The sequence below is a fragment of the Mesocricetus auratus genome, unplaced genomic scaffold (genome assembly GCF_017639785.1).
Source record: "Mesocricetus auratus isolate SY011 unplaced genomic scaffold, BCM_Maur_2.0 Super-Scaffold_100027, whole genome shotgun sequence".
In the NCBI taxonomy this organism is placed as follows: domain Eukaryota; kingdom Metazoa; phylum Chordata; class Mammalia; order Rodentia; family Cricetidae; genus Mesocricetus; species Mesocricetus auratus.
The window spans coordinates 24,025,136-24,049,284 of record NW_024429208.1 but is presented as its reverse complement, the minus strand read 5'-3'; the positions used below and the strand labels follow the sequence as shown (position 1 = coordinate 24,049,284).

General features: G+C 53.0%; 2 protein-coding genes across 3 annotated transcripts in view; one reads left to right on the top strand and one right to left on the bottom strand.

The window, feature by feature from the left end:
- Positions 1-24,149, bottom strand: part of Cdh23 (cadherin related 23) — a 365,574-nt gene that overhangs the window by 41,974 nt on the left and 299,451 nt on the right.
- On the top strand, positions 54-22,427 carry Vsir (V-set immunoregulatory receptor). Of its 2 annotated transcripts, none has more exons than XM_005070845.4 (7): positions 54-266; positions 10,552-10,980; positions 11,662-11,718; positions 17,319-17,426; positions 20,457-20,484; positions 21,163-21,356; positions 21,522-22,427. In XM_005070845.4, exons 1-7 carry the CDS (start codon positions 185-187, stop codon positions 21,557-21,559), a joined length of 936 nt encoding a protein of 311 aa, XP_005070902.1. In that variant the 5' UTR covers positions 54-184; the 3' UTR covers positions 21,560-22,427. The 2 variants fall into 2 exon arrangements, with proteins under 2 accessions (XP_005070902.1, XP_012969376.1); XM_013113922.3 differs by having other exon boundaries at positions 57-266; positions 21,160-21,356.

The following is a 24,149-nucleotide window of genomic DNA, read 5'->3' as shown; positions in this document are numbered from 1 at the left end:
GCCCGCCGCCCCGTGGGGGCGCTGCTGGGAGGGGAGCTGGCTCGGTCGTCAGCTGCGCTGTGGGTTCCGCACGCACTCACTTGGGCAAGCGGTGCGTACGGCAGGCTCCCTGCGCTCCCGGAGCCCGGCTGCTCTACGCGCACCCCAGCAGTCTGTGTCTGCTCTTGCTCGGCTCGACGGCGACATGGGTGTCCCCACGGTCCCAGAGGCCAGCGGCCCGCGCTGGGGGACCCTGCTCCTCGCTCTTTTCCTGACTGCATCCAGAGGTAAGGTCCGCTGGCGGCGGGGCACAGGGGAAGAGTTTCAGGCAGCACAGTTCGGTAGGGCGGAGGGACCCAAGCAGGATGGGAGTGCCTTGAATCCCCTCAGCCTGCGGTGACCTCCACCCTACCGCTGTTCTGAGGCTGCTGGGACAGCCCAGCAGGGTGCAGTGGTGGCTCCGTCCTAGTCGAGTACATCTGTCTGTGCTAACAGCTGCCAAACCAGCAGGCAAAGCTGTCTCCCGAGGGAACTGCCTGCTACACTTCCCTGCCCAGAGAGCCCAGAGCAGGGGCCATGAAGAGCTTCTGCGAGTCAGGAAAGGGACATGAAGTGAGTCCCCCCAGACCTTTAGTGGTTGTTGACTGGCTTTTGACACCTGGGGCATCTCCCTGCCTTCCTGCTCCGGAGTCTCAGAGGACTTGTGTGTGTGTGTGGGGGGGGGGCTGTGACCCAGTGCTCCATCCCCTTTGACACTCCTGGATGAGCTTTGATGGGCACTCCCAGATCTGGGCAGCTTTGTCACCTGCTTTATACTGATGACACATTTGAGTGATCAGTGGGTTCTTGTCATTTAGCCAGATTGCAGCTGAGCAGCCAGCATGGAGCACTGGGGAAGATATGGCACACTCCCTGAGCCCAGCCACCAGTCCATGCCTGGGCTTGGATAACACAGACACCCAAGTCCCACACAGAGAGGTGCCACTTCCAAAATCCAGACTCACACTTTGTGCCTTGTCCCAACAGTAGTTCCCCAGAGCCTGGTCCTTGCTTGCCCAGAGCAGAAGATCTCAAAGAAAAAGGGATATTCTGATAGGTGGCCAAGGGGTAAACAAGGATGTCCCCTGGAGATTGCCTGTCGGATCCTTCCTTTCTCAGAAAACCAGGACACAAGTTGCTTCTGTAAGACTGGGGAGAGAAAGGGTCCAGGGACAGTGTCAGTCATGGAGGGATTCAGAAGTGTCAGGATGGAGGTGGTGGGCTCTGCAGAGGGAGCCAATGGACCGATCAGAAAAGAAAGAAGGTTAACTGAAGGAGAGGGGAGGAGAGACAGATAACTTCTTATCAGCACTGGGAGGCAGGCCTGGACCTTTGATAAGGAAGAAGGCATCCACACCCTATAAACAGAACATCGAAAGCCCTGGTCTGGATGCTTCCTACCACCCGAAGGGAGAGACTGAGGCAGGGGTAGGTACAGGTTGAGAATGCTACAGTCCCAGCACCAAGGTCAAGGCACCTTGAAGGCTGTCACTTCCAGGGACAGGGAGCAGTCACAGACAGGAAGGCCAGTACTGTGTCTACCACAGGCTACCGTCCTCCCCCAAGTGACTCCGTGAGACCCCTTTTCTTGTCATTTCCCTACCCTCAGTTGAATGGGATGCTGTCTGTTCATCAGCCCCAATTTGGGAAACTACGTCCTAGAGGTTCGGAGTAGAGGGACACAGCTTGTGGAAGATCCAACAGCAAAGAGGCCACGAGGGGAGCTGGGAACCCCTACCCTGCTGTGCCTCCAAACCCAGAAGACCACACAGCCTTGGCTTTTGGCTACTCAAACTTCTTGGTGAGCTAAAGGCTACCTCCCCCGTCCAGCTCAGGGAAGTCATTAGGGCTCTGTGTAGCTTTCAGGAAAGGAACAAAGGAGCCCTTTAGCCTAGAGCTCCTCTGACCTCAGCATTGGCTATAACACAGGTGTGATCATTCATGTTTTCTTTCTCTCTCCTATAGCAGACATGGTGGTCAGGAGATCTGGGGCTGAGAACACTCACCAGTCAGTTGAGGTGCTGGGTTGCCTTGGGCAGAATGACATTTAGGGAAGGGTGGAATGGGGGCCTGGGGGGCTTCAAGCAGTCAGAGCTTAGGAGGCACTTGGGGCACTTGGGGCATACTCCTGTCCTAGCCTGTCATGGGCTGAGATTGGGGGGGGGCGGATTCAGTTGCCTTGGGAGCCAGAAGCCAGCAGACCCTAGGGGATGCAGAACCTCTTCCCCACAGCATCCCTGAGCTTTGAGGAAGTTACTACCTTGCCTGTCCTCGGTCTGACCCAGGAACCCAGGAACCCCCGTCAACAGGGGGGCTCTGGTGTGAGAGATGGGCAGCTGTCTTCCTTTTCATCGTAAACAAGAATGCAAGGCTCTGTTGAGTAAACTCAATGCTGCAAGCCTCTGACCCGGTAGTGGTCAGCTCTTAGGAAATCCATAAGCCCCGCCCAGCAGCCAGAGACTAAAGATGACTATGCCATGGGATGCCCAGGGGGCAGGAACTAACCACAGCAGCGCTTTCCGGCTGTGGATCTAGGAAAGGAGTACCAAATGGAAGCTGCAGGAGTCACCTCCGTATAGCATCTTAGGCCTAAGCAGAAGAAACAGAGGGTCCTCAGGGCCCATGTGTCCTGTTGGTACTGACTGAGCCCTGAACTTGAGGTCCTAAGTTCAAAGGCAACTATTGCCCAGGGTCAGTCTGGCCTTGTCAGAAATTAGCACTGGCTTCTGATACCTATGGATCCTTTGGAAGGTCTGACTGGGCCATGGCCTTCCTGAGGTTTAAGCAAGGGGTCTGGGGTACAGCTGCATGCCAGGGTTTGCTCCAGGTCTAGTTTAACTGTATTGTAGTTAGACTGTATTAGACTCTCAGCTGGCCTTTTGCGAGCTGAGCAAGCTTCTTAGCATCTTTGGTCAAGTCTCCATCTGTAATACAGGGCAGCGATTCACCCTCAGACACAGCTGTGTGGAGCTGATGGGTAAACTTCCCATGGTGCTGGCCTTTGTGATGTCAGTAGTGTGTTATCGCCTGGTTTCTAGCGACTCCATACCAGTTGCTTTCCATCGGAGCTTTCACTGCCTACAGAGCCCCAATGAATGTCCAGGACGTAGGAAGCCTTGGGAAGTATCACTGGGAATGCATTTCCCAGACTCCTAACATCTCAAGGATGCCCAGGCTGGTTCTAGCTACTAGTCTGAAATGGCCACAGGGGTGGCTGGTGGGTCTCCTCCTAAATCCCCTAGAGAAGAGGCCACAACAGCCACCCTGGTCTAGGATGAGCTTTCTCTCACATTCCATTTGCACACTCAGCCTGTTTACTGTTGCCCATCTCCAGAGTAAAGCAAGGGACATTCGCTAATGAACTTGCTGTGCTTGGCTGCTAACCAAGCCCTCCCATTGGCCTTTCTCGGCTTCCAAGGAGACCCTGGGTCCAGTCCTGCCCCATCTACTCCCTCACCATGGGGCCCCAGGCACATACTTCCCCCAACTGAGCCGAGAGCAGGCTGAGTGACAGATGCAGCTGACTGCTGGTCCCTGGGGAGGGTAATTCCCCTTGGTGCATTCTGGGTTCATTTGCTCATCACCTGTATGTAGTATCTGCCCAACAATCTGCCTACTTGTTTTTCCTTTAAATCTACACTTTTCTTTAAAGTACAAAATTTAAAGGAAATTTTAAGACAGTGTTACAAGTGGAAAGCTAGTATCATGGGCCATAAATAGAACATATAAAAGAACATCACTGGCAAGCCAAATAAGGGAATTAAATGCTAGTTGGAAACTCAGGCTGGGCCAGAGTCAGCATGTAAAGCCTGCTGCTGTCTCTTTGTGGAAATAAATTAAGTAAAAATTTTAAAAAGGACATTTTGAAGATACAGTGGCATCAACTATGACTTTTTCTTTGATATAGTCAGGGCTAAGGGAATACTGAAACGGGAACAAATGCCTCTCTTTATGATTCAGTGTTTAATGTAAAATCAAAAGTAAAACTACTTGAGTTATTAATGCAGCCAGGCAAACCAAGCCCTCATTGGCTAGGTCAGCCGTCCATCTGTGGGGAGGAGGTGGAGCCAGTCTCTGGTTACCTCTGGTTTCTAGAGACAGCACCAACTCCCCAGAGGCCTGGATTTGAATTCTGACCACAACTTAGTCTCTGTGAGACTGTAGCCAGGTTTCTTTTGTGTTTTGGCTTCCTAACCCAAGCTCCTATTTCACAGGCTTGGGAATTAATTAAACAAGTCTGTGTCCGCATGCTTAGAACAGTCCTACTAAGTGAGCCCCTTGCATGGATCTGATCTTAGGAAGTCTCCCTGGTTGGAGTGGCCATGGGGTTGAGTCCTCCTTCAGAGGCCTTGAATCTGGGTTGGAATCCTCCAGAGGAGCCTCCCCGAGCCAGGGCCCTGGCCCACTGCCCAGACCGTCCCCAGGAGGCCCAGTGGCTAGGGCCTCTATCCCTGGATGCAGCCCGTTTTCCCAAGGTGCTGGAAGTGTGGCTTCCTCCCATAGAGCCCCACTTCCCCTTCCCAGGCTCCTTGGTCCATGTGAATGGACACTTCCTGCTAGGGCCGGGATCAATAAACACATCTGAGATACCCTTTGTCCTCACTAGCTAGAGAACCCTCTGCACAGACTTGTTGGCTTCAGTCCGCAGCTTCACCCTGGGGCACTTCCTCTGGGCTTTGACTGGACCCGGCCTCTGTGTCCTTCTCGGTGCCATACATCTTGCTAATGATACAGCCCGGCCTTGCCCTTTAGACACCCGGAGAACGTCCCGGCAAGTGAGGCCTCTGAGCTGGGCCGGGTTTCCATGCCTGAGACCCCGGTCTCTCTCATCACGTGTGAGGCTAGCAACTGCAGACCTTCAGATTGTTTACTTGGCAAGCTAGCAGCTGGAGAGACCTCAGCTGTCTGGGTGGGGCCTTCCTGGCCTGACCAATCAAGTTCGGGACCCACCTCCAAAACCTCTGGGGTGTTGCCTTGGTGACTGTGGGTAAAGCCAGTGCCTGTCAGGGAAAACACAATACTAAAGCTTGTCCACACCCACACACACCCATCCCCTGTTCGCCCACAGAGCCTGATGTGGGGCAAGAGGTGACAGTCTCAAAAACAAGACTGGAGAGGATGCCAAGTAAGAGTTTCTTGAAGACTTTCCCGCAGAGGCTCTGCCCTATCTGTAGCTGGGCAGCACGGCCAGGAGAGGCAGCAAAGACCTGTTCCCTCAGGGGGCCCTCCCCTTTACAACCTCTGCCTTGAGATGGACTCACGTTAAGATCCTGCTGAGTATCTGTGGAATGAAAGAATGTTTTGGTTTGGGTCTGAGGAGCAGAAGGAACAGTTGCTAGAGTGTAGGGGTCAGCTCGGGGTCAGCTCCTTTTCTTCGAAGAGCTGAAAGATGAAATGTTAGCTCCACCCACTCTGGGAGGATGGTTGGAGGGAGTGTTCTTCCTGTCTGCGTGCTGGTCGAAGGTGTGGGTCTCAGCTCAGCCATAGGAGCTCTATTTCTTTAGTCAGTTTTATCTTTAAAGTGAGGATGAGGCATAGCATGGAGCGCCTGCCTACAATCCCAGAGCTCATCAGGAGGCAGAAGCAGGAGGAGCATAAGTTCAGGACCAACCTGGGCTACAGTGAGTTTTAGACTAGCTGGAGATGCATAGCAAAAAGCTGTCTCAAAACAACAACAACAACAACAAAAACTAACCAACTAACCCCTGAGATGCAATGCAGAACAAGAAACCCTACACAAGCATAGATAGTAATAATAAAACAAAAGTACATGGAATAGAGGGTTATACCCACATTAGGATAAAGTACCTAACATATAAGAAGTGGGCCTGAGGGGCCTGCAGAGATGGCTTGGGACTAAGAGGGAACCTGGGTTTAGTTCCTAGCATCCTCCACATCACTGGCTCACAACTGTCTTTAATTCCAGCTCCAGGGGATCTGACACCTCTGGCCTCTGTGAACACCTGCATTCATGTGTATATATGCACATGCATGCAATGCATGTGAGTGTACACACACACACACACACACACACACACACACACACCCTGTCGTGCTATTCTGCACACACAATTAAAAACAATAAAAGTAAAAAGATATGGATCTGAGAGCGGCAATGAAGGGGTTCAGGACACAGGACTCTCTTAAGTGCAGTTGTATAGGTTCATACAGCAAAGGCCTAGCCTAGGAGGCTCCAGGGCCCAGGGATCTTGCTGTCTAGGACAGAGTTATAGCAGACCCCAGATCTGGAATTTTCCAAGCTTGCAGGTGTAGGGTGGTCTTACTCAGTGGCGAGTAGGGCAGGGCAGGGGACCAGGGAACCTGTCCCCCAAGGGCAGTGCCCTTCACTGGTTACATGTGTGGGATAGGGTTTGGGACACTTTCCTGCCCCATGTGAACTTGGCTACCCTGGAGTCAGGGGCCTTCCTCCCCACCCATTTTCCTGGTCTCTGACAATAACCCAGGTGGCCTAAGGGATTGGCAGCGGACAATGAGCAACATCCTCTCGACAAGTAATTATAATTCCAGCCGGGCTGCACGTGGCCCCAAAGTGTGTGTGTTCTCAGGTATGTGTCCAGGCCTTTCTGCATGCCTGTGTACTGTTTTCAGTAGCCCTGAGCCCCGGACTGTCCTCCCAGGGACCAGCTGCTCTGAGCCTCAGACACAGGGACATTTCTGGGCCCCTGTTCTCCTTTAGGACAAACCCTGTCTTTTCTGCCACTCTTACCTGACCCCCAAGCCTAAAATCTCCAACCCAACCCCAATCCAAGGACGGCTTCTCCTTCCCTCTAACTCAGGAAGAGGTTTGTTGACTTTGGGAATGAGAAGTTAGTGTGGGTGGGTAGTATGGAACCATGCCCGGTCTCCTACTCTCTCTGAACCCTGCTCATCCCATGACCCTTGAAAATGAAACAGGACTGGATCCATCCCCCCCCCCCCGCTCCGGTGCAGACCTGAGCTCCAAACACCGTTGCTTAGGCTCTGACATAGCTTGGTACACCTCCCCACCCCACCACACCCCACCACACCCCTGCCACATCCCTCCTCTCCCCCCCATTTGGGGGACACTCAAGCCACATGTGAGTCCCCCCTCATCCACACCCTTGGTTTCTAAGCGTCTTGCCATTTGTCATGTGCTCCGCACCCACCGCAGGCCTGCAGCTCTGACCTCTGCTCTGCTTGCCTCCAGATAGCTCCCAGGGCCTGTGCGCTGGGCAAATGCTGATGGAACTGAATTTGGCTCCAAGGATGGTGGTGTCTCTCGGACTACAGCTACTTATCAGGGGAGAAAGACCTGGGGTAGCTGCCGCACAGCTGCAGGGTTGGCTCCCTCTGTGGATGTTTGGGAAGGCCCCCTCCTGCATCTGGCAGGGCCAGGGTTTAGTGGCCATATGCAGGGAACCTCTAGGCTCATGTGGATAAAACCAGAGGCATAGACAGCTGTTTGCTGTTTCAAAGAGACACTAGGGGTTAATATGTTCCTATCAAATCCCCACTTAAAATTATTTTATGTGTATGGAAGTTTTGTCTGCGTATATATCTGTGTACCATGTGTGTGCCTCGTGTCTGAGGAAGCCAGAAGAGGTCATTGGATTCCCCTGGGACAGGAGTTAGAGACAGAGTCGTGAGCTCCCATGAGGGTGCTGGGAATTGGACCCAGGTCCTCTGGAAGAGCAATCGGAGCTGTTAATCATTGAGCAAACTCTCCAGAGCCACACATCCATTCCTTTTAAGTGTCAGCAATTCCAAACAATGGCAACACCTTATTTTAAGGGTCAAATGCCAGGTCTGGAGGCTACATGGGCTCAGGGGCTTCCAGCTTTTCGACAGTACACATGCCCGGGTTGAAGTCCATCTCCAGTGGTCCCTTACCGAAGGATGGTGAGCAAGCAAGATGCTTCGCCCCGTCTGTGGACTTGGTGTCTTCACTAATGAAATGGGGGAGAATCCAACCCTACGCTCAGGCTCTCACATGCAACCCAGACCCCTGGGCAGAGTGCGCAACACACGTCATGGCTTCTCACAGTTCTCGGTGAAGCCTGTTTTATACCCTCTGCAACTTCAGCCAAACCACTTTCCCTTCCTGGGCCTGTCACTGCCTGAAAGGGAGACGGTATCTCACCAAAGAAGCTCTGAAATCTGCATTCGCCTTGGCAACATCATTCCAGACATCTCTTCGGTGTAAGAGCAGAGCTGGGGGCGGGGTGGCTCTGGAATGTCTGTCTTCCTTACCTTGTAGGTCCAATGCTCCTCTCCTACAGGCATTCTTTAGGGCCCTGCAGTTGTCCTCACGCTCTCATGCACACACACAAGCCTTCCAGTACTAGGTCATCAGCTGTTACTAGTCATTCAGATTTTTTTGTGGTGAAGAGTCTGAAGCTGGCTTATTCATTCCATTGGATTTTGGCCCCTCTCCTGAGAAGCGTTTCTTGAATTGCAGAGAGAATACTCTTAGGACACTTGTGTGAATGATTCCTGTCTTAGCCTTAACACCCACCCACCCCCTTCTCTTGATGTTTTTATTTTTGTCTTCCAGTGAGTCTGAGGCTCAGCCTAATGACTCACTGTCATTGGACTCCAGTGTGGTCTGGTTCAACTCCAAAAGCCACACCAGGCTGCTGCCTTTTGCACTGGGCTGTCAGAGCTTTAGGGATTCCTAGTTTGGTACCAGCAGTCCTGGGCTCTGAGGGTGTGGAGGGAGCACCAGAGAGCTAGATGGTACCTCTGAATGGAGCTGTGTGTGTGTGTGTCTGAATGGAGCATGTGCACGTGCACATGCACATACATGTATACAAAGGTCAGGGGACAACCTCAGATGTCATATGCAACCTTGTAAAACCTTTAAGTATTTTGTGTGGGGGGTTCATGTGTGCATGTACACTCCATGGCACGTGTATGGAGGCAAAGGACAGCGTGCAGGAATTGGAATCTGTTCTCTCCTTCCACCACGTGGACTGAACTGGGGTCACTCGGCTTGGTGGCATGTGTCCCTCCCACCTTTTCAGACAGGGTCTCTTATTGCTCTGGACCTTCGCCAAGTCCCGGCTGGCTGACCAGCAAGTTCTAGGCGCCCGCCTCTTTCTACCCCCCACCTCCCCATCACAGGACTTACAGGCCTGCCCTAACACATCCAGATTCTTACCTGGGTCCTAGGGATCCAAACTCAGGGCCTCACGTTTTTTGAGGCAAACGTTTTTCTGACTGAACTATGACCCTGGCCCTCCCATTCATAGTCTCTCTATGTATTCTAAACCCTCTTTCCCTAGCTGTTAGGTCTCCTGGAGTCCCTGCAATGTGAATGAAACCCAAAGCAACACTAAGGTGTGATGGTAGCCAGAGCTCCCCTCACTTAGAGCCCTCCGCATGCATCCCGCCTTTCTTCCTCTCCCAACCAGGGCTGCTGGGTGACGTCCTGCTCTTCACAGGGGAGAAAACAGGCTCACACAGTTAGACAGGGGTGGGGGGGTGGGGGTGGGGCTCAGGCCCACATTCTAGTCTCAGAAGTCTGGGCCCAGGCTGGGGATGTGGCTCGGTGGGTGGAACGCTTTCCCAGCATGCATAAAGCTCTGTGCCTTTTAAACTGGGCTGATGGCACATGCCCAAAATCTCAGCACTTGAGAGGTAGAGACAGGAAGGTTAGCTCGGGGCCGTCCTCAGCTACATAGAATGTTTGGGGCCGACCTGAGATACATGAGACCCTGTCTTAACCTTCTCTATCACGATGAATGGGGGCTCAGACTGGGGCAAGAGGATTTCTTTATCTGCCCCGGGAGGAGAACTACCTTTGGGTAGAAGGCAGGTACGTGGGTGAGGACCTATCGTGTATCCCTATATTCCCTGCTTTCCTGCCATCTCGCCTAGGTAGAAGTGCTCACTAGTGAAGTCTCATGCGAAGTCTAAAGACCCACCCTTTTTTCCAGAAGGGCCATGCCCATCCCTGGAAGGGCATGTCTTCCCTCCCAAGTCTCTGAAAACTGGCTACGGGTTTGCATCTGCCCACAGGGGCGTGAGTGCAGGCTTGTCTGCTCAGCTGGGTCACTGGCTCCCAACAGAGGTAGGGCACCTGGCACTGGTCATGCCCATGCAGGTATCAGTTAGTGCTCAATGAGGAGACAACAGAAGAAGGCGTGGCCTGGGTGAGGAGTGGGGGTGAGCAGAAGGTTCTGGTAATCTCCAGGAGCATGGCCAAAGACTAAGCCCTCCTGTTCTCCTTTGTGCTTCCTTCCTGTGCAGGGCAGGGGTATCCAAGGTGGGGATGGAGCCAGGATTCATGCTCTGCTTGGGAGAAGGCCCCATCTTGGCTGGCCAGTCTGTCGTTTGACTCAAGCTCCCACCCCCTTCTCCCTTTCCACATGGGGATGCCTGGAGGCTCCTCCCATTCAGGTTGGGATGAAGTGTATACTAAGCCAGGGGCCAAGGCTCAGGGCCTGCAGCTGGGGATAGGCTGAAGTCAAGCTTTCTCCTCACCCTGAGGGTGCCGAGTAGTGGCACTCACTCAGGCAGGTGACAGTGGCTTTCCTCTCCTCTGAGCAGGTTTGGTGGTAGCTTTCAAGGTTGCCACACCGTATTCCATGTACGTGTGTCCCGAAGGGCAGAACGTCACCCTGACCTGCAGGATCCTGGGCCCTGTGTCAAAAGGGCACAACGTGACCTTCTACAAAACATGGTACCTCAGCTCACGAGGTGAGGTTCAAGTGTGCAAAGAACATCGGCCCATCCGCAACTTCACATTCCAGCACCTTCATCCGCACCACGGAAGCCACCAGGACACCCAAACCAGCCACGACCAGGCCCAGGCACATGGGCTGGAGTTAGCTTCTGACCATCACGGTAACTTCTCGATCACCATGCGCAAGGTGACCCTGCAGGACAGCGGCCTCTACTGCTGTCAGGTGGTAGAGATCAAGCACCACCACCCACAACAGTGGCTCTACGGGTACATGGAGCTGCAGGTACAGACAGGTGAGCGTTCTGTACAGACTGCCAGGGGTGGGGTGGGGGAGGGGTGGGGGAGGGAGGGGGGCGCCTGCACATCTGCTACGTGACTATGTATGAGACTGTGAGTGACACGGCACTCAAGGGCATGTGACTGTGAAAGAAGTGGGTGCCTGTGTGTGGGGTGCAGACATGTGATTATCTTACGTGTGGGCTCTGTTTGTGACAGAGCGGCTTTTTCGTGTAAGGGGGTGTTATGTGCCTGAACTGGCAGTGTGCCTGCTCATGAGAAAATGTAGGTGATGGGGGGCTGGCAGTGTGCTGAGTTTGAGTTGATCATGGCTAAATGGCTGGGAAGTGAGTGTGTATATCCGTCAGTCCCTCTGAGAAGGCAAGATTTGACTGGATCGAGACGTAGGTGCTAGCAGGTAACGATTTGCTCTAGGAGGCGGCATGAGAACAGGGTGTGTGTGTGTGTGTGTGTGTGTGTGAGTGCATGCCCATGTGATCACACTTGCATGTGTTCACACACACACACACACACACACACACACACACACACACACACGTGTACAGACTCCATGGGCCAGTACTGCCAGGCAGGCATTAGCGTGCATTCTGGTGACAGGAGAAGTTACTAGCCTGGACCAACCTCCTTGGCCTCATGAGCCTCACTCTCGTCTAACAGTCCTCTCTTTGTTCCCACAGGCAAAGACTCACCATCCACGTGCATTGCATACCCATCTAACGAACAGGACAGTGACAGTAAGGACGGCCACCCCCATATCTCCTGTGCACTCTGTTCTCTCTGTATCTACCTTGGGCCCAGATCCTGTTCTGGACTCTCACCTCAGTACCATACACCTGCAGACCGCCATACTCTCTGCTGCTGCCTATACCCCCTTTCTCCTTCTTGACTGTGGCCCCAGAAGCCCTTGCTCCTGCAACTGCTCGATCTGTGAAGCACGGATCACTCGACCAAGGTGACACATACTCGCACTGCTCAGCGGTACAGCAGGGACTTGACTGTAGCCTGTCCAGCTCTGCTCATAGCCCATCTCCTGTGCTTATGGAAGGAGACTGGGCATGCTGAGTGCAGGGTGGCTGTCAGCCCTGGTGCTGGGCCAGAGAGAGGCCTTATGGGTGAGTCGGAGGGCTCTGCTCTCAGGGAGGCTGGACAAAGAGAGGTTTGTTTGCAAATGCCCTGTGGCATATATAGCAGGCAAGGGGTCCTGTCTTAGGGTGCCCCACACTCCACAAAGGGAGGTCTGTGGCTTATAGGTTTGCCAGGCATCTAGTGTGAGCCAGCTCTTGCTTAGGCTCTGGTGGGGCAGAAGGGGAAACTGTGACCCTGGCCACATGCTTGAAGGTTTGAGCCAGCTGAACTTACAGCCTTGTGTAAAGCCCCAAAGACCAAGGCAACTCAAAGATCAAAGCAACTTTCTAGTCAAATCACTCATAGTTTCAAACCAACCAACAACCCCACCGTGTACAAAACTGAATGAGAGCCACACCGGTGTGACAGTGAGGCCTTTGGTTCCGGCCCTTCTGCCACACACCGCTGAGCTCGAGGGTGTCCTCAGCACCAAGCCGCGATGCTGTCCTCACTTCCCCTCTGAGCATCTTCTTCCTTCCCACGAAGCAGCTCGCCCTGTGTGCCCACATGTATGCGTTTGAGGGGACACGTCGGTGGGGCATGGGCGACGTTCACTTCCCCATGGTTCCTTCACTCTGAGCAATCACCCCGGCCCTGCTTCTTCCTCAAGAACCTGCCTTTGCAAACGTCTACTTCTGCTAGTGCTGCTGACATGTCACGAGTAGGGAAAATGAGGGTCAGGGAGGTCGTGGCTGACCCGGGACTTGCTATGTAGAACATGCTGCTCTCAAATGTACAGCAATCCTCCTGCTTCTGCCTATGAGGTTCTGGGATTCCAGGTGTGAACCACTAGGCCTGGCTTCAACAGGACCTTGTGAAAATAAGTCGTATGCTTTCAGTCTTGGGGACAGGGACAGAAGATGGTAGAGGGGAGAGCGCTGGAGAAGTGGACAGGCCCAGGAGGCTGGGGACTTTTCTATTCCTGAGACTTAGAGGAGAAGCATCCAAGGGCAAGGCGGACGTGTGAACCTGACCTCCAAGGAGGTTCACCTTTTCCAAACCTCTCCGCCCTTAGCTTTTGATGTTTTAAGCCCTTGCCAATTCTTGGAGCTGTGGAGTCTCTTTCTGGCTCCTGATTCCTTGAGCTATTGTCCAGTGAGTTGGCTTATTGAGGGCCAAAAGAACATGCTTGATGCCACTGCAGCTGTTGAGGGCAGAGGATGACTCTGATGACCACTGGTGTCCCTCCCCTTCCACGTTCCTGGTTTGCACAGTCTGGACACTAACCACTAAGCCCGAGTTAGTTCCTGGGTATACTTTTGGGAGTGTGTGTGGAGAATCTGGGCAGCACTACCCCTTTCTGCATCATTGCTCTGCTGAGGAATGGGGGTGCCCATGTTCCTTTTACATGTGATCTAAGGGGCTACATCACGGATGGGGACCATTTGTGTCTCAGGCCCAGGGAGCAGGAGAACAAAACAGTAGGGAGGGGTGAAGGCTGCTGAACATTCAGCCACCAGTCTGCAAGGGTAGTTCCATCGCCATGGAGGTGTGGGTTCCAATTTCCTCTTGATGCACACTGGGCCTTGCATCCCAAGGCACCTCACCCACCCCTGTGCTAAGAGATGGGGACTAATGGTAAACACAGGTGGGTTCCTTAACACATTTCTAGAGCATTTGCCTGGCCACCGATGTCATTGCTAAACAGGCCCCAGGGCCAGCTGCTAAGCACTATTCTCTACTGTTCATTAACTCTGAAAGGTCCCAACCTCAACTCTGTCTCATACCAAAGTGTTCAACCACAGCACTCGCTGGGTCTGTTAATGATGCTTCCAGCCAGGGTTTTTGTGTTTTTCCTTTTCTAATTCCAGTCTGAGTGGCTAAATGCTACCCTATGGGAGAGTAGCTTAGATTAAACCAGGACCAAGTCCAAGTGGGTTTCAGGCAAGAGGAAGTGTTGGCCAGGTGAAGGAGCCTGCCAAAGCCGTGGGCTGGCATTCCATTGCATTGCCGAGGGGCTGTGGATTTCCCCTGAGATCAGGACAGGGCTGGGCGGCCCGTCTCTGTACCCTTCCCATCCCTTAGGCAGCAGGATATGCCAGATGCTTTCCTCAGCCTCCTTTACACACACCCACAGGGTACCTGGCAGGCCCTGGGCACAGACTGACCAATCTGGGCCTTCCCATCCTGCCTGCTCCGAAAGGGCCTGGCACGTGCCATGGGGGCTTTTGGCCCCGTCTTGCACCAGTATCTCATCAACTTCCCAGGAAGAGCCTGGCTCCGGATGGCGAATAAGATTTCTCTGCAGTGGGTGTCACTTTGGAGTAAGGGGAACTGCAGTCAGCCTGGCTTTACAAAGGTGTCCTAAGCCTCTGGGGGCAGCTGGGCCCACATGCATACCTCCCTAGCTTGCCCCTACTACAGTAGCCTGAACAACAAGTTCACTGTATGAGGAAACTGACTCTGGACGTGAAGCCAACGGAACCACAGAGGGCAGGATTGCCACTTGCAAACAAGAGGGTCAGGCAGGGAGGTTCCTGGCCAAATCCTCAAGGCAGGATGTGAGCACCTGGCTAACTGCTCCACGAGTTGCTTAGTAACTGTGGGATGGGAGAAAAGTGCTTTTGCCGCCAGCTTCTCAGATTGCCCACAGTAAGGTCCTCGGATGGGGTTTAGCCACACTGAATGGTATGAATTATGGAACGTTTTTTACTTTCAGTATTCCACGTTCAAATGCAGCCACATTAAAACCGGCAGGGAAGCTGCTTTCCTGTGGATTGGAACTTCCTTCGCAATTCACCTAGCAATTGGTACTGCTTCCATACCAATGGGTACTTCTAAAGCGCCTGCCAATGGTCTGCTCAGTTCCATACACCTCACTGCGAGCCCATTTAGGCTTCCATATTGCTTAGCCATACGGTGGGATAAAAATGGCCTTTGTTCCCAAATAAAGTGCAGAGGCAGCAAATAGACCAAGGCACATCCGACTCCTAGAGCTCTCTGGAGGCCAACCTGATCCTGTGACAAGAGATCCCAGCCATGTTTTGGCAGAGAGAAAGGCTGAAATTGGGAAGGAAATGGCTTACTCTGGTTGTGGTTCCGAGGGCTTGTCTGTTCCCAGCTAAACTCCTGGAGTCAGCAGATGGACTGAAATAAACCAACCCCCTATGATGTGGGGCTCATGCGGTGGCACGGCCCTTTCTGAGATAATTGTGCAACAGCCTAGGAGAAAACACGCACGCAACACTCCCTGGCTCAGTGCTTTGATGCTAAGTGTTTAGGTTCAGATGTCCTGCCCCGGTGAGCAGAAATCTGAGCCTAAGGATTCCTTCTTGCAGGATGAGGACTGTTGAAAATGGAAGTAAACAATGTCTGCACCAGACAGGGATGTTTCTGTCAATTTGGGGCAAGCTGTGTACAATAGAGCCCTGGAAAGAATGAAGTGGGTCTCTGTGTAAACAGAGAGATGTCCAAACTGTGCTTGGGGGCCGGGAGAACATTTTATGTGTTCCCATAAGATAAGACCAGGTTTAGATAGATAAGGACTGTGGTCTGTGATGGGGCTCAGATTGAGGAAAGGAAGAGACTTTTGAATTTTCACATATGTTTACAGTCCTATGTATGCATGCATGTATGTGTCCATGCAGAACCAGAGGTTGACATTAGGTGCCTTCTTTAATTGCTCGCTATTTTAAGTTTTTGAGGTAGAACTCTCACTGAATCTACAGCTTACAGTAGGGTGAAACTGGCTGATCAGTGGTTCCCAGGGGTTCTCCTGTCTCTGCCTCCCCACTATCTCGGTTACATGTGGCCACACCTGGCTTTTTGAAAGGGTCCTGGAGAGCCAGCTCTCAAGTGCTCATGCCTGCACAGCACACGATTTACTGAAGGAGCCGTTTTTCTTGCCCCTCTGTTTTTGGCTATTTAAAGATTTTTTAAGGACATTTCTCTAGTCTAGCCTCCTGTCCCAAGTGCTGGGAATAGAATTCAGGGACTGTGCCTGTTAGCCAAATGCTACACCCCTAGCTCAGTTCTCTAATTCTTGTTGCAAATTTAATGCTCCTATAACTGTGTGTGTGTGTGAGTGAGTGTGCATGTTTGTGATCAATAGGCCAAGCTTTCAGGGGCCTCACCCTGGAAAGATCAAGGATTCCCTCAAAGGATGGGCTAGGGTTTGTTTGTTTATTTGTGTTGCTTTTTTCGAGACAGGGTTTGTCTGTGTTGCTTTGGAGGCTGTCCTGGAACTCGCTCTGTAGACCAGGCTGGCCTCGAACTCACAGAGACCCGCCTGCCTCTGCCTCCTGAGTGCTGGGATTAAAGGCGTGCACCACCAACGCCCAGCTTGTTTGTTTGTTGTTGAGACAGGATCTCTCTATGTAGTCCTGGCTGTGCTAGAACTCACTGTATACATCAAGATGGACTTGAAATTACAGAGATCCACCTGTCTCTGCCTCTGCCTCCTGCATGCTGGGATTAAAGACTTGCACCATCATGCCTGGTGAGGCTGGAATATTTTGTTTTCATTGTAGTAAAACATCCATCTTTAGAAGCAAATGCCAGTGTCACGCAACAAATCACATCCTCGCTGTTGTGCAACACTGTGTTCTAATTTGCTTGCATCACTTGGGCTCCTTTGGACCTTGAACTCCAGCATCGGGTGGAAAGGGCCTTTTGGTGGACAACCTGAGGTCCAGGGTGGTCTCTTGTAGGTGGAATAAGGAGTTTGCTCTCTCTTCCTTGGTGCTACCTCATTTCCCGTATCCTATGGGATAGAGGACATAGGCTGTCTCTGAAAGGAGGTCACTAGACCTCCCTGGCCTCTTCAGGTCACTAAGGGTCTGGATCTGGGTCCTGATATATGAATTTCCCATCGTGCCTGCTCCGAAAGTGCCTGGCACGTGCCATGGGGGGCTTTTGGCACCATCTTGCACCAGTATCTCATCAACTTCCCAGGAAGAGCCTGGCTCCAGATGGTGAATAAGATTTCTCTGCAGTGGGTGCCACCTTGGAGTGAGGGGAACTGAAGTCAGGCTGGCTTTACAAAGGTCCTAAGCCTCTGGGGGTAGCTAGGCCCACACACACACTTCTAGAACTTATCCCTACAGAGCTTGGGAACCTTTCCATAAATGCTATGCAGAGTCCATTCCTGTCCAGTTCCCTTCTCCAGTCTGGCAGAATGTGAGCACCTCTGGGGTCATTCTGTGTCTCCATTTCTCCTCAGGAGAAGTGGTGGTAAGGGAACCCTTGTGTCAGCATTTTTTCCTTCTAGGCATCACGGCTGCTGCCCTGGCCACGGGCGCCTGCATCGTGGGAATCCTGTGCCTCCCACTTATCCTGCTGCTGGTCTATAAGCAGAGGCAGGTCGCCTCTCACCGCCGTAAGTAACTTTTGCTGGGATGGTGATGGTTTTTTTTCTGACTGTGAGGCCAGGGATGGCATGGGACATGAGGGCTGCACAGTCCTCTCCCCTTCCTCTGTACCCCTGCAAGGGGCTGACTCTGTGGCTGATGAGAGAGAAGGGTACCTACATATGCCTTTCTCTGGGCTTGATGCCTGCCAGCTGCTTTAGTGCTCAGGCTGGCTGGCTTGGCACTCCATACAAATGAGTAGGTGACTACACAGGATGGGTGGGACTAGCTCAAACTGGTTTATAAGGATGCTGCCACTCAGGGGTCTCTTAGAGATCTGCTTGAGCCTATGGGTGGGTTTGTTTTGTAATGAGCAACAGTTGATGGGACAGAAACAAGTTTTGGGATGTCAGAAATAGCAGAGCTTTTAGCTATGGCTTCAACTGTCCCTGCCCTTTCACAGACAAAAGCTCAGACTCTGCAAGTGAGCTAACTGAGTGTCATAAGGCGTTGTGAGTGCAGAGCTGAGGTGGCCCCCAGCTGGTGGGGCCAAGTTGTCACATCTGTGCTTCGCTTAGTCACCATGACAACCCAAACAGGGGACATTGCTGTCCTCATTTTACAGATGGACAAACGGAGGCTAAGGAGGGTTCCCTGACTTGCCTAACGAAACACACTGCAAACGAGCAGTGGAGCCAGGCTTCAAGTTCATGGTCACAAACACCACTCGCATCCCTTTTCTGAGTGATGATGCCCCCCTGTCTTCCCCGGCCTCTCCTATGAGCCTGTTTTCTGAGGGGTGGGAGCCCAGTGGGTAGGGAGTTTCTCCGCACTTACAGTTCCTCCCTGGCCTCTTTCCTCTGCCTAGCTGCAGAAGGGAATTGAGGGAAGACTATTGTCACCAACTCACAGCAGATTTCCTCTGCCCTCCCCTTCACCTCTCAATTACTCTGCCATCCCCCTACCCTCTTTCCTGGAGGCCCACAGAGGGCCACTGTGGGCTGTGGCAACCTCACCCTTCCTCTCAGACTGTTTCTTCCTGTTAGAACCCTACTACAGCCTGCCCATGGGCATCCCTAAAGTGGCAGTGTGGAGCACGTGACAGACTAGAGTGAAGGAGGAACCCAGGGCTCTAGGGGGGAGAAATGGCTGAGGGGATGGGGTCGGGGAGATACCCAGCTAGGCTAGGTTCCAGATGGATTCCCAGGTGCTTTCTGTTTTCTCTTCCCTTTGCCCAGACCACAGCACCGCCTGGTCACATGGTTAGATGGTCACATGGTCAGATCAGGGCACAAGAACTGGAAAGCAGACCCAGGGTGATGGCTGAAGTATGCAGGGGGCTTTACTCAGCCTTTGTTGGACCTGGCCTTTCTTGAGGAGCATCCAGAGGGTTCTCATTCTGCTCATGGGACCTAATGGCATAGAGATGGCTAAAGGAAAGAAAACTAAGAGTGTGTGCGTGCATGCATGCGTGCGTGCGTGCGTGCGTGCGTGCGTGCGTGCGTGTGTGTGTGTGTGTGTGTGTGTGTGTTACCAGGACAGAATGCCATTCATGTAGGATTCTGAAGACAGGTCCCAGTTCCATACACCTTCAGTCTAAACACTGGCTCCAAATTTCCCATTAGCCTCAGGAAAGCCTGTGACCTGGACTTAGAGAAGAGCCCAGGGTGACAATGGGCTGGAATGGGCTATATTTCATGGCATGTTGAATGCCTGTAGAGAATAACCTTGTACTGTCCCAGAGTAAGAATGTCCCATGTTCAATAGCAGGAAGGGGAACAAGAATTTATTTTCTAGCTCAGGTTTTTAATCCCAGCCCTCAAGAAGCAGAGGCAGGCAGACCTCTGTAAGCTTGAGGCCAGCTACATAGTGAGTTTCAGGGCAGCCAGAACTACATAGTGAGACCCACTCTCAACAAGATAAAGTCCAAAACAAACATAAAACCATCCAAGTGGAATTATCTTCTAAAGCAAACACTTGTGAGTCTCTCCTCTGCCTCTGAATCAAAGCTCCCAAATCCAGTCTGCAATTTCAGACTTGTTAGCAACAGAAACACATGTTAGAAGCGCCAATGCTTAGACAAAGGAAGCACCAAAGGACGGACAGTGTCGCTTGGGGAGTCACTGATCCCTACAGACCCCAGAGTGGCAGCTGTAGAGTGCTGGGAGCCAAAACAAAGAGCAAGTGGCAGGTTAGCTCATGGTGCACAGCCCCACTCTGGGCAGAAAGTTCCCGAGTCCTGGGCTGGGGTCCGGGTTGCCTAGGGATGAGCATGTTCGGGACAAAAGAAAAGGTCAGGCAGCTCAACATTGCCAGCTCTAAAGTGGAGATCTCCATCTTTACCCCAGAGCAAGGTGGCGAGGATGAGCTTGGCTTGTGCAGCCTGACACAGAGTCACTCTGTCAGCAGAAGTGGCCTAGATTTCAGGAACTTTGTGCAACTTCCCTGTGTTCGTCTTGCAGATACCCCCCTCCCCAGTCCGTTTCCCCATGCAAGCCTCCTCCTGTAAGAAGGATCCGTGGGAGGGTGTGGGGAGCTGCAAGAAAGGGGGAAGTTGGTGTTCTTGCATCTGGGTGATGGCCGGTTTTCAGGGGACCCCAAGGATGGGGTGAAGTGGCAGTGGCTTGTGGGGGAGAAAATGGTAGAAAGGCTGGGAAGCCATGGGGAGGTTGAGGGGAGAGCGGACCATCTAATCTCAGGAGCTGACCTTGAACCCTCTACCCAACAGGCTGTGGCTAAAGACCAGAGAGGCTAACTTCCCAATAGAAAGCCATCGTCAGCACAGGCAGGGGCCTGGCCTTTGGTTGAAACTTAGATTCTGACAGTCAGACTTCTGGGGAAGTGTGAGCCTGGGCCAAACATCATCCCACATGTGGAAAACGCAGACACATTTCACTTGTATACAGAGGTGGTTGTGCTTTGGGTCCACCTGTTAGACAGACACATAGAACTCAGGCCTTTTCAGCGAACAGTATGGGCTCCTGGGCGTGCCCTGGGTGCAGGGGGAGGGCCCTGCAGAAGGCTTCCTTCCTGAGACCAGCTTTTCTGTCTCTCTGTAGGTGCCCAGGAATTGGTGAGGATGGACAGGTAAGGCCCACAGTGACCTTGAGAGTCTTTCTGGAACCAGGTATCAGGGAAAGGGTGCTTCTGTGTGACATGGGGCCCCTGCTCAGCGTGGCACAGTTGGTCAGAGCTGCATCTGGCACAGCTGGACTGGTGGGCTGCTCTGTGTATCACCTTCACCCCTGCTGGGCCCTGATTCTGCTCGGAAGTGCTGGCTTAGGATGGGTAGGAGTGGAAGTGGCAGGCTGGAGCAGACATTACAACATGCTTATGACCCAGCCCTAGCCCATGGTGCATGCATGGTGGATGACTTGGCTGCACCAGGCGTTCCAAGAGAAAGGTGTCAGGCTGAGCAGGCATGAGCAAGCCAATGGCTGTTCTGGGCTCGGGGTGGGGGTGGCAGGAGTCAGAGATGGGCAGGCATGACAATGTTATCTGTGCTTGGGCATGGGCTGGCTTGGATGGGCTTAGAAATTAGTCACCTGCGGAAGCTTGGTCCCTGTCCTACCATGTGTTTGAAGGAGACAGCGTCTCTGATATGTCAGAGGAAGCTCTACCAGTGATCCCACTAGACCCTCTGAGGTGGAAGGCTTTCACGGGCTGCCCTTGTCGCAGCTGGGGAGAGCAGGAAGAAAGGGGAGACAGGAAGGCTAGAAGTGCTCCGAGTGACACTAATCACCCCTAATTCTGCTTCTCTAGCAGCAACACCCAAGGCATCGAAAACCCAGGCTTTGAGACCACTCCACCCTTCCAGGGGATGCCTGAGGCGAAGACCAGGCCCCCGCTGTCCTATGTGGCCCAGCGGCAACCTTCGGAGTCGGGGCATCATCTGCTCTCTGATCCCAGCACACCTCTATCTCCTCCAGGCCCTGGGGATGTCTTCTTCCCATCCCTAGGTGAGCGTCACCCAGGTTTTACAGCACCCTGACTGATTAACATTAGGACCACAGGCTCTGTGGGGCCTCCCATCACGGGGGGGGGTGTCTTCATCGTGCAGAGTTGAACAAGGGGACACAGGCACCTCCCCCCCACATTCACTTCTTTATCTTTTTTTTTAACAGATCCAGTCCCTGACTCCCCCAACTCTGAAGTCATCTAACCCAGCTGGGGGACCATGGACAATGGTACCTGGATTAGGGGCAGGTGCATTTGATCTCTGGCTGGCCCTTTAAACAGACCTTTAGGCATTGACCCCAGCCTCCTCTTTCCTGCTCTGAGCCTGGACTCTGCTTTACAAGACGCGTGGACCTTCCCCCTACCATTTCTGGATGCTACATGGGGTGGGGTGGGGCAGGGAGAAGATGCTGGATTGCTCCTTGCTGTTCTCAAGATCTCGGGATGCCGAGTTCTCCTTAGAGACTTGACTTCACGCCATCAGTCACAGATGCCAAATGACCTAAGAAATTCCCGAATGTCCAGCTTGGCAGCAGCCTTTCTCCACGGGAAAAAGCAGCCCAGAGGGGATGAGGTAACCACCTTGCCACCCTCCCAAGCAAGAGGCTCAAGATATGAGAGACTCCTGCTCACTGTGAGTGCGGGGCTGGCCTGCTGTTTTGTCTGAGGATGCGCTGTTGGCCTGACTGTATCCCTTGAACTCTGAGGCTTGGCCTGCCCGTGCCCCACAATGGGGGCTTTGTCAATGGCCTTCCACCAGGAATCTGAGGGTCTGTCAACAGTTTAAGTGACTGGGAGTTCAGTGGCCAGAGCTCTGTAACAGGAAGTACCTGTTATGTCCAGGAGCCACTGTGAGCTCATTAGTATCTTGAACAATGTGAGGCCTGACTGTCGTCGTACATGGAGGGTGGTAAGGGCATGACGGGAAAGGCGAGTGGAGACTGCACTCCTTCCTGTCCTCCTCATCCACCACTCCCACTGGTCAGTGTGGGGCAATGATAAAGGTGACCTCCATGTCCTATCTATCCTGGGCCACTTCTAAGGGATGCTATTAAAACCAGCATGTGGCAGCAGCTGTAAGCAGCAATGAGTGAATTGGAGGCCCTAGCTTGAAGGCCCTGGGGGCGCAGGGCCTGGCGTGTGGGAGGGGACAGCTAGGGCCTAGGATCCTTCCACTTCTGACCACGGATCTTCAGGGTGACCTGCAGGCACATAAAAGAGCTTGTCCCCGTTCTGATGCTACTCTTGGTTCTTATCGCCAGGGTCTGGCATGACCTGGGGACACAAGGGGAGTCCTTCATGATGGCTTTTAAAGCATGAAGAGAAAGGGCAACCCTACGAGGTAGAAAGTGTACAGCTGATCTCTGAGAGTAAGGAGGGGCGGGGCTGGCCTGGGCAAATCTACCCTTCAGCTGGATGGTAGCCTGGACACGGGAAGAGCTGCAGCCCAATGATAGCACTTGCCTTCCTGTAGCCTCCACTGGCTTAGATGAACTGGGCCTGGGTAGGAAAGCTCATACCCAGGGCCCATAGCAGGAAGACACCCACTTATTGCCTGGGGACAGATGGGTAGGAGATGAAGAGAAGAGCTCCAGGCTGGAACACAGCAATAAGCTACCTGCTAGGAACTCACACAAGTTGTCTGGTAAGGACCAAGTGTATAGGCCCCTGTGGGATGCCAGCTATGTCTGGGGCTTGGAGTTCCTGGAGGCTCTACCATCACAGGAGTGTTGGGGAAGCCAGGACACCAAAACCATGACTCCTCTTTTGTCCCCAGGGTCCCCTCTTCAACTCCATCTGTTGCCATAGACTCCACACAGTTACTATAGACAGAGCGTGTTGTTCTTCTGGCTTTGGGGGGCACTGGGCTGGAGTGGAGGATGTGCCAGCTATTCTGTGGCAGGGTTTTGGGGCCTCTGTCAGAGAAAAAACCCCATAGACCAGCCTGTCCCCTGGGGACAGGCTGGCCTGTCCCTGCAGCCCTAAGCTTCAGACCTTGTCACCCAGATGACTTCTAAGAATTTGACTGTCGGATGGACCCCTGTCTAGCTGCTGCTCTGTGGAAAGGGGAGGAGGCCCCCAGCAGAAAGCCACTCACTTCCTGCCCAGCTTCCTTCTGCAGGGCTCTAGACTCTTCTCTTCTGGACCCTGCAAGTGAAGGCATGTCAGCTTCACGGTTTCCTGTTTTCTTGATGCAGTTTTTGTGTGGTCCAGGCTCTGTCTACATCCACAACCTTGGGCCCATGACCTTTGCTGCTGCTGTGGAGGTGCAGGGTCTGGGCATGGGAAATGGAGGTGTCCTGCCCTTGGGGCAAGCGATGGGGTGACTATGAGACACAGTGGGGAACTTAGTTTCCAAGAGGAGGAAGAGCCCTGTAGCCTCCCCAGCCATACTGGGTTCCTGGTACTAGCAGAAGCCCAGGGAGAGAAGTCTATATTCTGAAGAATTCATTCATCCTTGGGAGCTGTCAGAAATTGGGGGGTGCTTTGCCTATCTCTGGAGGTTCAAGTAAAGCTCTCCCTGGGACTGGGCTGAGAGGTACCAGTAGGAAAGATTTCTGATACAGCAAGGGCTATTTGACAAGTCAAAAGGCCACTGGTGGTTGTTGTGAACCAAGCTGGCCCCCCAGAGTATGCTAGCGTGCCTCAGACCAGCTTCTGCAATGAGTCCTTAGTCTACCCTACCAGTGTTTCCCCAGCAAGAAGCAGCTGAGAGCCCGGGCAGAGGCTGGCTTCTGGAGGACAGACTTGGAGGAGGCAGCTGGGCTGAGGGTTGCAGAGGGTCAATTATCTCT